The sequence below is a fragment of the Anabrus simplex genome, chromosome 4 (assembly GCF_040414725.1).
Source record: "Anabrus simplex isolate iqAnaSimp1 chromosome 4, ASM4041472v1, whole genome shotgun sequence".
Lineage (NCBI taxonomy): Eukaryota > Metazoa > Arthropoda > Insecta > Orthoptera > Tettigoniidae > Anabrus > Anabrus simplex.
The window spans coordinates 291539529-291555008 of record NC_090268.1 but is presented as its reverse complement, the minus strand read 5'-3'; the positions used below and the strand labels follow the sequence as shown (position 1 = coordinate 291555008).

Genomic DNA, 15480 nt, shown 5'->3' with positions numbered 1-15480 from the left:
AATAGGGTATTATACTTTTCATTTCAATGTTGATTTTTGGGCCAGTAACTTTAATCTGTTGTTTTTCACAAAGTCCCGGTAGAATAGGTATTTGATACCCACGCAAAATTCTATTTCATTCCTTTTAAGCAAAGATAGACTGTCGAGCATATTGCTTGAAATTGTAAAATATAGGCTATGCCTTTGATAGGCCTGAAAATTTCTGGAAATAGGTTCCTATGGGTAAATTTTATAGAGCATGGATGCTCTTTCTAGTTATGTACAGCTGTAAGGTGATAATGTTCAGAGAGTAGCCTCCTAGATAACTCAGTGGAGCAAAAGGTGCTTTTGGAAGATTGTGCATTTTGTATACTCTGTCTTCTAGTGGCGTAAAAGGAATTCGAGATCTGTCTCCTTGACTTGTTGAAAGGAGCCGCAGCGCTCATGGAGAATGTATAATTAGGGAGCTTCAAGCTCAAGGTTGTTAATTATTATTCAATTTTCTAAATTGTTACCCAATCTTATGAACTTTGTACCTGAATTGTACAGTTGAGATTTTGAAAATATACCAAAAGATAGCAGAGAACAAAATATAGCTCTAATTTCATAATGTTCTGATTGTCTTATAACAACCCATGCATGCCCGCACATTCTTTCACCTCTCCGTGATCCACAAAAACACGGTAACAGTATCTATTCCCAAGAAAACAGGAGATGACAGGTGTGGAAAACTACCACACCACTGGTCTGGTTTCTCACGCTTACAAAAAATTTTAACACGAATTATGAGGCCTGTACATAAGGTAGTGGCAATATTGACAAAATGCAATATTTAATGAATTAATATGTACAACTGCATTACATTCCTTCAACATAGTCAAGCAGAATGTCTATTACCTCTTGCCAAATGACAGGGAGCCGTAGGGAACCGTTCGCAAGGAGTTCTCTGTTGTTGACAGCTACGTAGTGCCCTACAGCACGGAGTACAGATGCCATCTCTGGAAATCGGCAGCTTCGGAGGGGTTCCTTCAACTTCGGAAACAGGTCAGGTCACAAAGACTCATGTCTGTTGAGTAAGGAAGTGTTTCAAGATCTACCAATGTCACCACTGCAATAAGAGCTTGACATTATCTGTGACTTGACAAAGTGCGTTGTCATGAAACACAATAGGCGATCGTCTCACAATAAATGTGAACATTTGCGCCGCATAGCCGGACACAGATGTCACTCCAGAAATTGGCAAGAGTGGTCACCGGTGACGGTTTGTCCCTCAGGCACAGTATGCGTAACAATAACACCCTCCTAGCTGTATACCCCAATCAGCATAAGCTTCATCCGACTGGGTTCCTGTCGAAATTTGTGGACGAGCCAAATCTGGGTGATGCCATTCATTCGAAATGACACTTTCATCCAGCCTCTAGGCTCATACCCACGTACTCTTAAAAGGTATGGTCAAATGTTCCACCTTTACAATACTATAAAATTTTAAAATGTATTTAATTATTTAAATAACATTTAAAAAATAACGGAACATGTTTCATCTATCTTGTAGACATCATCAGCTGAAAAGTTTTAAGATTAAGAACAAAGGACAAGGACAATAGTACATTAAAAATAATTCAGACTGCCGAATGCGTCAGTTAAAATGAATATGCTGGAATGTTCTGAGCACAACACTAGAATGCAAAGTGAAAATTAAAATAATGAACACATGAGATGGTTCAATAAAATTGGTAATAGAGTCCTTCTTAACAAGATGATGCTGTGTTGACACACAGACTGCCGATGCGTCGGTAGAAACTCGATGATATGGAACACAATGTTTAGTTCCAGTAGAATGAAGACAATTGTTAAACATATGTTAAACATGAGTGACGGTTCCAGTAAAATGGTATTGAGTTTGTCTTGTTGGCGTGATGATGTTAACAATTCTTGATTTAAAAAAAGTAGGTGGAATATCTGATTGTGATTTCATAAGAGGAATGTGCAGCAGAGTGCCTTAGAACGAGAATGACAGCTATTATCAGCGTTAAAAGTAGGCAAGTTTTTGAAGTATCTTGTAATACAAAAGAATGAAAATAAAATAAAATAACGCACATCTCATTACTTACGTTCCCGCCTACCTCAAGAATGGCTAGCTCAGTGTGTATAGATTTTTATGGTTGACTGGAAGTGAACTGTGGAGGCCGTGTGTGATGTAGGGTTGGGCACTATGTCCCTGTTTCGGCACAAGGTGCCGGTGCACAGTTATGTTCCGCTGTTCCAGAACACCGAGTGTCAATTGTTCCAAAACATTCTTAAGCGAGCCAGAGACACTGACTCGCTGTCCCATCAGAAGCGCTACTATGCACTGCCCTTCGCCTACTAGCTGAACTGTGCAGCGGGCGCATGGGACGCGGGATTGTAACTGCGCAGTGTAGAAAGAACTTCGAGAGGCAACATTACATGCTCCGCACCAGTGGGAACTGGGAATGTGCCTGTACGGAACGTGCCGTGTGGTGTGTGCCTATGTGTAGTTATGGCCATGGTCCAGCATAAAGCTGCAAGGAACGTGAACGAACAGTCGGAACACTGAAATTCGCGCCCACTAATCACGTTTAAAGGCTGCTTTTAGGTGAAGATTTTTCCGGTCAATATAAAATACACATAACACGGTTACAATCGCAGTGCAGGTGTTTAAAAGTAACCAATTCAAGAATATTTTCACCAGATGAATGTATTGGCCTGTATTGTGAGTAATTAGTGAGTAATTAATATGTCGAAAATTTCCCCTCAACACTTTCTCGGGGATTGACGTTAAAGATTAATTTGGACTTTAAGGAAACTTTTAAGCCCAAGAAAAGTATGGGTCGTCGCTTTGGAATTAAAAATATAACTGGATGAATACATTGTTGTACTTTCGTGCTGTTAGGCCAGGCGCACATTGAGAAGCAGTTGGCCGCAAAGCAGGGAAGAGCAGAGCAGAACAGCGCGAAGCTTACAAAACTGCGAAGTGGACGTGAGCGCACATCGCCACGCAGGGTCTCGTCGGTTTTCAGAAATAACATGTTTTCTTTAGACTCTGTGATACTGGGGCATCCAGTATAAAGAGACTCTTTTTTTCTTTTTCTTCAAGCATTCGCGATTTTTCTCATTTTGTTAGTCATCTTCACAATTTCCCTTGTGCTGATGGCAACGCGGTTTTTCAGCTTAAGACAATCGCAATAAAAACAACCACCTTCGCCAGTTTACAAGACTGAACAATATTTCTATGTTACCGATGTTCGGCGTTCATATGGTCTAAGCAAAGAATTTAATTCATGATTATCTTTTTATATTTTTTACGTCGCACCGACACAGATAGGTCTTATGGCAACGATGGAATAGGAAAGGGCTAGGAATGGGAAGGAACCGACCGTGGCCTTAATTAAGGTACAGCCACCCCCAGCATTAGCCTGATGTGAAAATGGGAAACGACGGAAAACTAACTTCACGGTTGCCGACAGTGGGGTTCAAACCCCCTATCTCCCGAATGCAAGCTAACAGCAAGGCGATCCTAACCGCACGACCAACTTGCATGGTAAATTCATTAATAGGATCACAGTGGGGGAGAGGGAAAAATATGTATTTACAAATGTACTGCTAGATTTTCATCTAGTTGTCACAAGACACAAGATACTAAAATCAATCAACATTGACAATCTGTTGTGAACGCGTTTGCATTTGTATTTGACAAGACATGATAAATGATTTTCCGTATTTATCTCTTCACATAAATGTGATGATGGATGGCGGCGACGGAGTTGGCGATGATGCTCTCCATAATCAGCATTAGATCTTTGTCTATATGTTGCGAGAACTTGGGTCACGGATGCGACCCTAACCGCACGGCCACTTGCTCGGTGGATCACATTTTAGGCCTTTCTCTAAACTACCTTGTTACGCAGTGTGAATAAAATGATTTATAGCCTAGACTGTAGTGCCTTATTCCCCGAATTTACATACCGATTTTCATTAAATTCTGTTCAGCCATTTTCTCACGAACATACATACATACGTACATACTGCATTGCAGTCCATATGATTCACATAGTACCTAAAAAAACATGGTGAGACTGAATGGCTGTGGTAATTTTCTCCTCCATTTCTTAACTAACTGCGTGACACGTGCGCAGGAAACTGTGTTTCGAAGACTGCGCGTGGTAGGCGGAAGTAGGTGCAGAACCGGCCTGATCTGCTCTGTCCTGCCCTGTCTGTCAACTTGCGATGGTGCAATGATTTGTGTGGATTACAAACATCTGCTCTGCGCTGCACTGCTTTAGCTGCTTCGCCTGCGTCCCAATGTGCGCCCCGCCTTATGCTCTCTGCATTTCCATTTACTTCCTTCAATATCTCGAAAATTTCCCTCAACATTTTCTTGGGGATTGACGTTAAAAATTAATTTGGACTTTAAGGAAACTTTTAAGCCCAAGAAAAACATGGGTCGTCGCTTTGGAATTAAAAATATAACTGGATGAAAACATTGATGTACTTTCGTGCTGTTATGCTCTCTGCACTTCGAATTCCTTCCCTCTCAACTTCCATTTACTTTCTTCAATATCTCGAAAATTTCCCTCAACACTTTCTTGGGGATTGACGTTAAAAATTAATTTGGACTTTAAGGAAACTTTTAAGCCCAAGAAAAACATGGGTCGGCGCTTTGGAATTAAAGATATAACTGGATGAAAAAATGTTGACACTCCAACACAGGGCGGCACACAGCCGGTATCGACAGGCAGACACAGCCAAGGCCAACTAATCTATCTAGTGCGGCCTTGGCACAGCACGTTCGGTTCAGGCACATTTCAGCTGAAGCGGAGCATGTCCTGTTGCCTCTTGAAGTTCTCTCTAGGACCCAGTTACAGTCCTGTGTCCCGTGTCTCGGCACTCTGTACCGAAACACTCCGCCTCAAGCTCCTAATGTTGCGGAACAAGTGAATGTTCCGGTCTGCCCAACCCTAGTGTGATGGAAGCTGGTGTGAGGGGAGAGCAGGGGAAGGCTGGAACCAATATTGAACTATTGATAAAAATGCTGATATTTATTAACTGGCTCATTATTTAATGGATATGGTTATGTTCGCATATTTCAGTTCTTAAAATTGATCACAAATACATGATACAGTACATCATTTTAAAAAGGGAATAGTGTCTCTTTTGAAGTGAAACAATTGGATAGTATACCTTTTGAAAAATAATATTTTATTGCAAAGAGAACCAATTTGTATTTTTCAAAGTAATAACTGTATTTAAAAATAAATGGTTTCAAATGTTAAAAAGCTCAATTATCTTCTGTAAGTTCATATAAGATGCCATTGTGCCCAGAACATTTTAATATATTATTAATATAATTATTATATTATAATTAATGATATTCTAAATAAATTTTGTCTTAAGCAATTTTTCTGTAAAATCAACTGTAAAAGAGAAACATTGAATATCATGTTTAAGGCCCCCTCTGACCTAGGCTACATAGGCTTTGTGAAATGGAACCAATAATAAGGCTCACATGTGGGTATGGTATGGCACTGTAAGTCTTTAACTTGCCAACAATATATGGTACGGAGTGCCAAGATTTTTGCTCATATGTTTAAATTAACTACCTTGGTCAAGACCAAATATGAGACCTGGGATCTGTTAAAGACATCCTATTTCTCATCCATCAACGCACCAAAGAGGATGTAACAAAATGGTAACAGAAGAAACAAGACACACTCAGAATTATACAAACTTATTCCCGTAGCAATTAAGTATTCACTAAAAATGATACTTCAAAGATACCCACCATAATTCTACATTTCTCAATAACAATAATAATAATAATGATAAAATGAAAAATTAAAATAAAAGCCACTAGAAAAATTAGGAAAAAAATAGGATTAGAGGGTCATCAATAAATTCTGTATCTGAAATGAATGCCTCAGACATGCATCTCACAACAGTACGATATTTATGGACAGACCATCTCTATAAAAATAAACAAAAAAAAGCAAAGTGAAATCACCATGTTCATTTTGCCAACCTGCTGCGGCGAGCTGTGCTGTCACTTCGTCACTCATAGCTGCTGCCATGAGATCGGTACTTTCCGTATACTGGGCAGAGCCTGGTGACGATGGGCATCCATCCTCGTCATCGGACACCATGTGGTTCATAGATGATCCACTGGTGCCTACTTCGATGGCCAAGGAGTCGCCACCAGAAGTGTTCATTATAGTGACCATCAGTACCTATAATGTGGTAGGAATTGAGAGACATGAGAGAGCATAAAAGCTTTGTAGAACAAAGGTAAATAAACAACTCTGCCCTTAGACAATAAACAAACATATTTAAGCCCCACAATAGAATGGTAATATATAATTTCCAATAAAGCAATATACAGTATTTCCTTATTAGTTAATGCTATCAATATTAATGGGGCTTATGGAAGACAGAAGGTAGAACTGGCTGAGTCAGCAAAGAGGATGTATCTGGATGTGCTCGGAGTAAGTGATATTCGGGTAAGGGGAGATAATGAGGAAGAGATAGGAGATTATAAAGTGTACTTGACGGGTGTTAGAAAGGGAAAGGCAGTGTCTGGGGTAGGGCTCTTTATCAGGAATACCATTGCACGCAACATAGCTTCTGTTAGGCACGTAAATGAGCGAATGATGTGGGTAGATTTGTCAGTGGGAGGAATTAGGACAAGAATTGTGTCCATGTATTCACCATGTGAAGGTGCAGATGAGGATGAAGTTGACAAGTTTTATGAAGCATTGAGTGACATCGTGGTCAGGGTCAACAGCAAGGATAGAATAGTGCTAATGGGTGATTTCAATGCGAGAGTTGGGAATAGAACTGAAGGATACGAAAGGGTGATTGGTAAATGTGGGAAAGATATGGAAGCTAATGGGAATGGGAAGCATTTGCTGGACTTCTGTGCTAGTATGGGTTTAGCTGTTACGAATACATTCTTCAAGCATAAGGCTATTCACCGCTACACATGGGAGGCTAGGGGTAGACTATATCATAACAGACTTTGAATTCAGGAAATCTGTTAGGAATGTACGAGTTTTTCGCGGATTTTTCGATGATACAGACCACTATCTGATCTGTAGTGAACTAAGTATCTCTAGGCCTAGGGTAGAGAAAGTGAAATCTGTCTGCAAACGAATAAGGGTAGAAAGTCTCCAGGGCGAGGAAATTAGACAGAAGTACATGGATATGATTAGTGAGAAGTTTCGAACAGTAGACAGTAAGGGAACAACTGTGTGTAAAGATGGGAAAAGGCGAACATCTTGGTGGAATGATGAAGTGAAAGCAGCCTGTAAACGTAAAAAGAAGGCTTATCAGAAATGGCTCCAAACAAGGGCCGAGGCAGACAGGGATTTGTACGTAGATGAAAGAAACAGAGCGAAACAAATAGTTGTTGAATCCAAAAAGAAGTCATGGGAAGATTTTGGTAATAACCTGGAAAGGCTAGGTCAAGCAGCAGGGAAACCTTTCTGGACAGTAATAAAGAATCTTAGGAAGGGAGGGAAAAAGGAAATAAACAGTGTTTTGAGTAATTCAGGTGAACTCATAATAGTTCCCAGGGAATCTCTGGAGAGGTGGAGGGAATATTTTGAACATCTTCTCAATGTAAAAGGAAATCATCATGGTGGTGTTGCAAACAGCCAAGCTCATGGGGAGGAGGAAAATGATATTGGTGAAATTATGCTTGAGGAAGTGGAAAGGATAGTAAATAAACTCCATTGTCATAAGGCAGCAGGAATAGATGAAATTAGACCTGAAATGGTGAAGTATAGTGGGAAGACAGGGATGAAATGGCTTCATAGAGTAGTCAAATTAGCGTGGAGTGTTGGTAAGGTACCTTCAGATTGGACAAAAGCAGTAATTGCACCTATCTATAAGCAAGGGAACAGGAAGGATTGCAGCAACTATCGAGGTATCTCACTGATTAGTATACCAGGCAAAGTATTCACTGGCATCTTGGAATGGAGGGTGCAATCAGTCGTTGAGAGGAAGTTGGATGAAAACCAGTGTGGTTTCAGACCACAGAGAGGCTGTCAGGATCAGATTTTCAGTATGCGCCAGGTAATTGAAAAATGCTACGAGAGGAATAGGCAGTTGTGTTTATGTTTCGTAGATCTAGAGAAAGCATATGACAGGGTACCGAGGGAAAAGATGTTCGCCATACTGGGGGACTATGGAATTAAAGGTAGATTATTAAAATCAATCATAGGCATTTACGTTGACAATTGGGCTTCAGTGAGAATTGATGGTAGAATGAGTTCTTGGTTCAGGGTACTTACAGGAGTTAGACAAGGCTGTAATCTTTCACCTTTGCTGTTCGTAGTTTACATGGATCATCTGCTGAAAGGTATAAAATGGCAGGGAGGGATTCAGTTAGGTGGAAATGTAATAAGCAGTTTGGCCTATGCTGACGACTTGGTCTTAATGGCAGATTGTGCCGAAAGCCTGTAGTCTAATATCTTGGAACTTGAAAATAGGTGCAATGAGTATGGTATGAAAATTAGCCTCTCCAAGACTAAATTGATGTCGGTAGGTAAGAAATTCAACAGAATTGAATGTCAGATTGGTGATACAAAGCTAGAACAGGTCGATAATTTCAAGTATTTAGGTTGTGTGTTCTCCCAGGATGGTAATATAGTAAGTGAGATTGAATCAAGGTGTAGGAAAGCTAATGCAGTGAGCTCGCAGTTGCGATTAGCAGTATTCTGTAAGAAGGAAGTCAGCTCCCAGACGAAACTATCTTTACACCGGTCTGTTTTCAGACCAACTTTGCTTTACGGGAGCGAAAGCTGGGTGGACTCAGGATATATTATTCATAAGTTAGAAGTAACAGACATGAAAGTAGCAAGAATGATTGCTGGTACAAACAGGTGGGAACAATGACAGGAGGGTACTCGGAATGAGGAGGTAAAGGCTAATTTAGGAATGAACTCGATGGATGAAGCTGTACGCATAAACCGGCTTCGGTGGTGGGGTCATGTGAGGCGAATGGAGGAGGATAGGTTACCTAGGAGAATAATGGACTCTGTTATGGAGGGTAAGAGAAGTAGAGGGAGACCAAGACGACGATGGTTAGAATCGGTTTCTAACGATTTGAAGATAAGAGGTATAGAACTAAATGAGGCCACAACACTAGTTGCAAATCGAGGATTGTGGCGACGTTTAGTAAATTCTCAGAGGCTTGCACTGAACGCTGAAAGGCATAACAGTCTATAATGATAATGTAATGTAATGTAATGCAATGTAATGTAATGTATGTATGTGTTTCTTTAACACTTCCTTCTTTTGCTTGTTACTTATTTAACATTACAGTAAGCTCTTGGGGCATTCAGCGATATTAAGAAGGGAGATTGGCAGTATGAGGAAGATAATGACCATGGATTCAGTTAAGGTAGATCCAAAGATTTTTACTTTTATTTTCTGATACTTAATTTTACTTCCTCCTTTCATCTCTTTATTCTATTCTTGCCATGCTTTCTTCTTATGTTTAACAACTTCCTTCACCTTTCCATTCCACTAAGGTCCCTCGTTTTTCCTTCACTTTCACCAAATTTCTGCCACAAATCTCCTCTGTACAGCCTACAAACATGTTTTTAAATTAGGTCCATTCGTCTTCTACACTTTCTATTTCTGATATAGGGACATGCTGTTTTAATTCTCTCAGTAATATTACATGTTTTGACATATTATGTGAAGAAAGTACATTTTTGCACATGTCTAGGTAATTATTCAATTTTTTTTAAAATTGTGTCAGCTGGTTTAATTTTCAGACTGTGTATATATATAGCCGGCCTCACAGTGTAAAGGTAGCATGCCTGCCTCTTGCCCGGAGTTCCCAGGTTTGATTCCTGGCCAGGCCAGGATTTTTACCTGGATCAGAGGGCTGGTTCGAGGTCCACTCAGCCTACGTGATTACAACTGAGGAACTATCTAACAGCGAGATGGTAGGCCCGGTCTAGAAACTCAAGAATAACGGCCGGAAGAGATCCGTTGTGCTGAACACTTGAATAAGCAGGCCCTCGGGCTGAGCAGCGGTTGCCTCCTTCAGGGCTATTGTGCCATGGGGTTTGGTTCTCTCTCTCTCTCTCTCTCTCTCTCTCTCTCTCTCTCTCTCTATATATATATATATATATATATATATATAAAATCCCTCATTCTGTCTCATTCACAGTGATATTGAGAGAACCAGAAGCTTTCTTCAACAGCTGAAATTGATACCAGTTATAGATTGTTATGTCTTCTTTACAAGAAAATTACAATGAACCTCTCACGACATCTGTTTCCATCAGCAAAGTTATTGTCTCATTCACCATGATGACGTGCGTACACAGCTATATCTATCAGCATGAGATTGAACTACGTACATCGTGACTTCTGTTGCCTTCCACAGATACTGTACATGGAGACAACGGGATCTTTCGAGAGACGTAAACTGGTATCAGATAAGAATTACAAGAACAATGCAATGATGACCATCATACTTACATTATTCAGTGAAAAATACTCTCTTTCTATGAAATGAATGAATAATTTTTTTCTGCGGAATGAAAACATTATCTCCATCTATAAACATAGCACACATGGTGGCCGTGATCGTGAAGGCGTGCTGTCAAAATGATCAGACACCATGGTTATCCCGTTTGAGTCCGTTGAGTTGAAGAAATTTTTACCATTAAAATGCTGGTCAGCAGAAGTGGTAGTATACAATTTCTAATCACTAGATTGAGTAAAGAAAGCCTGGATAAAATTCCAAACCTTTTCGCAATGCTCATTTGGAGCGAGGCCATATGATGCTGTTATGTCTTCTTTGCAAGAAAAATATAATGAACTTCTAATGACCACGACTTCTGTACTTTTTAAAAGAAACATACATTTCTATCGGCGAAGTTATACAGGTTACAAGAACAATGCAATGATGACCATCATGCTTGAAATATTTAGTGAAAAATACTATCTTTCCGCGAACCAAATGGATCATTTTTTAATCCGTTCTAAGATATCAAAATACATTATCTCCATCTCTAAGCATAGCCTGCATGGTGGCCATGATTGCTAAGGCATGCAGTTAACCCATATATGCCCACAGGGTCGAAAACGACCCACAATAGTCATTTGCCATCATTTATCCCCATGGATTCGTTTTCGACTTAAAATCATGATTATGTATTTGTCAGCATGTTGGCTATTATTGTGAATGTGTGATTGTTGATTTGAAGTTGTATTGTTTGCCTTGTAACTGCAAACAGATTGCTGTGTTACATCCTTCAGCATAGTATTGATGCAGTGCGGCAGAAAATGCAAGTTGACAATTTTGCTGTTTATTATTTTAGCTTGGTTCTTGTGCTGTTACTTAGAGTAAAGAATATAGTTTACGACTACATGTCACAAGTTTTTTAATTTTTCTATACGGTCATATAATAAAACGAGATATTTGATATGGGTCGTTTTCGACCCTGTGGGCATATCAGGAACCTTTCATGCATTTCATCAAACATGATCATAATTGCATTATTGCTCAATGATAAGATATAGCTTAGTTTCTTTCCGTTATTATTGCAACGTTTTTATATTTGGGGAGAGGGAATTATCACGGGAACCTATTACAGACTCGGTACTAAAACTTAAGAGTTCTTCTCATGTTTCCTAGTTTCCCAAACAGTCTTATAACTTTTGAGATTTTAGAAGAGCTTGAAAGGTTATCTTCCAAACAAGAGGTTTCAACTATTGATGGCTATACAACCTCCCGCTGATGAAGGTCATTGCTTCAGACAAAAGGTGTAAAGGCAACAGGAACTGTTAGAAAGGGCCATACGGGACACTGTCCACTAAAGGGAATTGGAGCCTAGAGGACCATTTGACACAATGATAAACAAGAAGCACGGTATCAGTGCAATTAGGTGGCATGATAACAGCGTTGTTACGTTCCTGTCAAGTGAGTACGGAGTTCATCCTATTCGACCCACGCAAAGGTAGTCTTCAGCACAGAAGAAAGGAATTGCCATTCCTCAGACATTCAGTTTTCATCAGTACAATGGTTATATGCGCGGATTGGATCAAATGGATAGCAATGTTGTTGTGTACCGGGTTGGAAAGGGGAAAGAAATGGTGCTAGATGTTTATGTGAACAATGCCTTCCTTCTAGCTCGTTCCCTTGGAAGAACCAATGATCTTCTATCATTTCGTAGGGAACTAGCTAAAACGCTTCTTCTGAAATATGGAGTTGCGCGAACACAACCCGGCCCATCTACCCGATCAAGGAACGTCATAAAGAATGTCCCAGAAATCGCACGCAAAAGTGATGGTCATATGATTACTGTGGGTCAGAAACGTAAAAGATGTGTTTCGTGCAAAAGTAAAACCACGAAAGCATGCAAGAGATGCAATGTCGCGTTGCATGATAAATGTTTCTCAAAGTTTCATGCATAGCTTTTCATGAAGACTGAGACTTCAGTGAAAGATGCACACAGTGCTTGTAAATTTCTAGTGCTGCAATATTTTGTGAATGTGTTGTAATTCACCATTGTACTTGAACTCATAATTATCTGTGTAATAATATTTGTGTATAATTGTAATAAACAAAACAATAACATTTCACACAATAATGGTTATCTGTATTAGTAAATAACTGTAAGATATGTAATTACAACAATTTAGGAAAAGGTAGTTTATACGCCCACAGGGTCGTTTTCGACCCATGGCCAATCAGACAGTAACGCTAATAGAAACAAAAAATCAGTGTTGCCATTAACCTAATATCACTAAAAGAAGCAACAAATGTGAAAATGAGCACTTCATTCAAAAACAAAAGTTGCGGGCATATATGGGTTAAATAATCAAACACCATTGTAAGGCAGTTCATGTCTCATTGGTCGAAAAAATTAACCATTTGAATGTTGGCCAGCAGGATAGGAGAGATGGTAATACACAATTTCTAATCACTAGATTGCTTGCCAGAAGCCTGGATTAAATTCCAAACCTTTTCGCATTGCTCAGTGCTAGAAAAGTGATCTTGCCTGGTACAGACTTCCAACAGTGCCTGGCAGTGATTCCCCACTGTTACAAATCACCTTTTATAAAGTCAAGTTTTAAATATTCTACCTTATGGCTCAAAATTATTTAACTTCACTGAAGGGCTTCTAACACTCGGAAAGGGAGAACTAAGTCAAATGCTACTAATGAGATTCAACAAACCCAGATTACAAAAATATTCGAGGTTCACATGGTTCTTCTTTTCATCCAAGTGAGAGTACAATGTTTTTCGATAAGTGGCAATTTTTTCCCCCAAGAAATAAACAGGTTAACATCATCAATCAATAGGTTCTGAATAGTTTGAAAGGTTACCAAATAACGTGTATTAGCACTGACTCCACAGTGTGCGATGATGTTAATAAAGATATTCCGTGCAACGGAACGAGATTGAATCTATGGAAGCTAGACAAAAATATCATTCATGCAGAAGTTTAGAAGGGCCCAGCTTTAGGAAGAATGTGTTTTATACCAAGAAAAGATTTAGTGTCCACTTCTATGGTGTAGTGGTTAGTGTGATAAGCTGCCACCCCTGGAGGGCCGGGTTCGATTCCCAGCTTTGCCACAGAATTTGAAACATGGTACGAGGACTGGAATGGGGTCCACTCAGCCTCGAGAGGTCAACAGAGTAGAGGGGGTTCGATTCCCACCTCAGGCATCCTTAAAGTGGTTTTCCGCGATTTCTCACTTCTCCTCCACGAAAATTCCGGGATGGTACCCAACTTAAGGCCGTGGCCACTTCCTTCCCTCTTTCCTACCTATCATTTCCAATCTTCCCATCTCCCCCACAAGCATAGCATGTGAGGCCGCCTCGGCAAGGTACTGGTCCTTCTTCTCAGTTATATCCCCAACCCAAAGTCTCACGCTCTACGACACTGCCCTCGAGGCGGTAGACGTGGGATCCCTCACCAAGTCTGAGTGAAAAACCAACCCTGGAGAGGAAAGGGATTAAGAAAGAAGGGAACAGATTTAGCACCTGTGAATCCAGCTATACCATTTGCTCTTAAATGGAGGCAATTTCCTCTAAATTTAGCCTGCTATGTCACAATGATTAAACCGCCGGGACAAACTTTAAAGTTGGGATGAACCTCTGCACTCCAGTGTTTTGGACAGTTGTACATAGCTTTTCCAAGAGTACTGAGATCCACAGACTTCAAAGTAGAACTCTAAGCTACAACTGCACTCAGTACAGTTTGTAAGGAAATACAATAATACCTGTTCTGATTCCATTCAAATGCTGTATAAAACCTGAAAAGTGTAACTTTTCTCATAACATATATTAATAGTACATTTAGAATTAAGAATTTATTTAATTCTTATTTTCTTGACACGGCATAAGCCCAAAAGCCTGTATCATGTCTGTAAGTATGGGCCGTGAAAGCATCAATAGCAACAATTTTATCTCATATTTCAACTGCTAAAGTTGACTTTAAAATTCCTTTAAATTTGGGGTACCTATATTCCTTTCTCAGAATCTGAGATAGTTAGGTGCATTTCATTGGTCAGAGTTTCTACCAAACTCCATGCAATTACATCAGTTTAAATGTAAAAATCCTGCTATTCAATACATACATTGTAATATATTCCAGCCATAAAGATTATACATCTACATTAACCATACATATTTCGACCCAATTTCATGCCATCTTCGGTGGAAATTAAGTTTTAAAACACAAGTTATAAGAGAGATTTGCGGTGAAAACTGTTACATAAAATTGATAAAAAATATATTATCGGAAAATTATGTCAGAATTGATGATGACTTAACAAAGCCTAAGCCAATCCTACAGACTGTAGGAGTTCCTTTGAGTCCACTACTCTTTAATGTCGCAACATGACATAACGAAAGCCATCGTTACAGAGCAGACAAGTATCTATCTATACGCAGACGACATGGTAATTGTCGCGTCTAGTAGAGAAGAACTACAAACAGCACTTGATAGACTGTCAAAATGGTGTGAAGAGGCTGGTTTGGAAGTTGACAAAGAGAAAACAGTAGTGATGGTTTTTAGAAGAGGAGGAAAACGAGCGGCTGCACATACTTTCTATTTTGATACTTTCTATTTTGAAGATTCTCTTCTAAATTCTGTGAACTCTTTCAAATACCTTGGAATAACTCTCCAAATGAACGGCAAAACATTCTCAGCTCACGTGAAAGAAAGATTTCTTGCAGCAATAATAGCAATAAATGATATAGAGCACATCGATCAATTATCAATTGAGACAGCAATGAAACTGTTCATCTAAAGATTACTCCAATTGCAACTTACGGTTTAGAACTAATATGGACCTTCTTGAAAAGGAAAGACCTAAAGGAATTAGAAAGGGTTAAAGCTACCTTCCTTAAACGAATCCTTTGTGTGTCCAAATACACGCCTTCGAGACTTGTTTACGAACTGACAAGAGAACTGTTTTTCATCGAAGACCTATGGTTTTCTATGACCCTGC

The 15480-nt window shown here is 39.6% G+C and overlaps 1 protein-coding gene across 10 annotated transcripts in view; it reads right to left on the bottom strand.

Moving 5' to 3' along the window:
* The window catches only part of ewg (DNA-binding protein Ewg), a 281799-nt gene that overhangs the window by 219932 nt on the left and 46387 nt on the right, over window positions 1–15480 (bottom strand). For 8 of the 10 annotated variants that reach the window (XM_067145587.2, XM_067145586.2, XM_067145589.2 and 5 more), the window contains one exon: window positions 5999–6221. In XM_067145587.2, the coding sequence (XP_067001688.1) occupies window positions 5999–6215 (217 nt within the window). In that variant the 5' untranslated portion in view covers window positions 6216–6221. The remainder of the gene's footprint in view (window positions 1–5998; window positions 6222–15480) is intronic. The other 2 variants (XM_067145583.2, XM_067145584.2) reach the window with 1 other exon arrangement.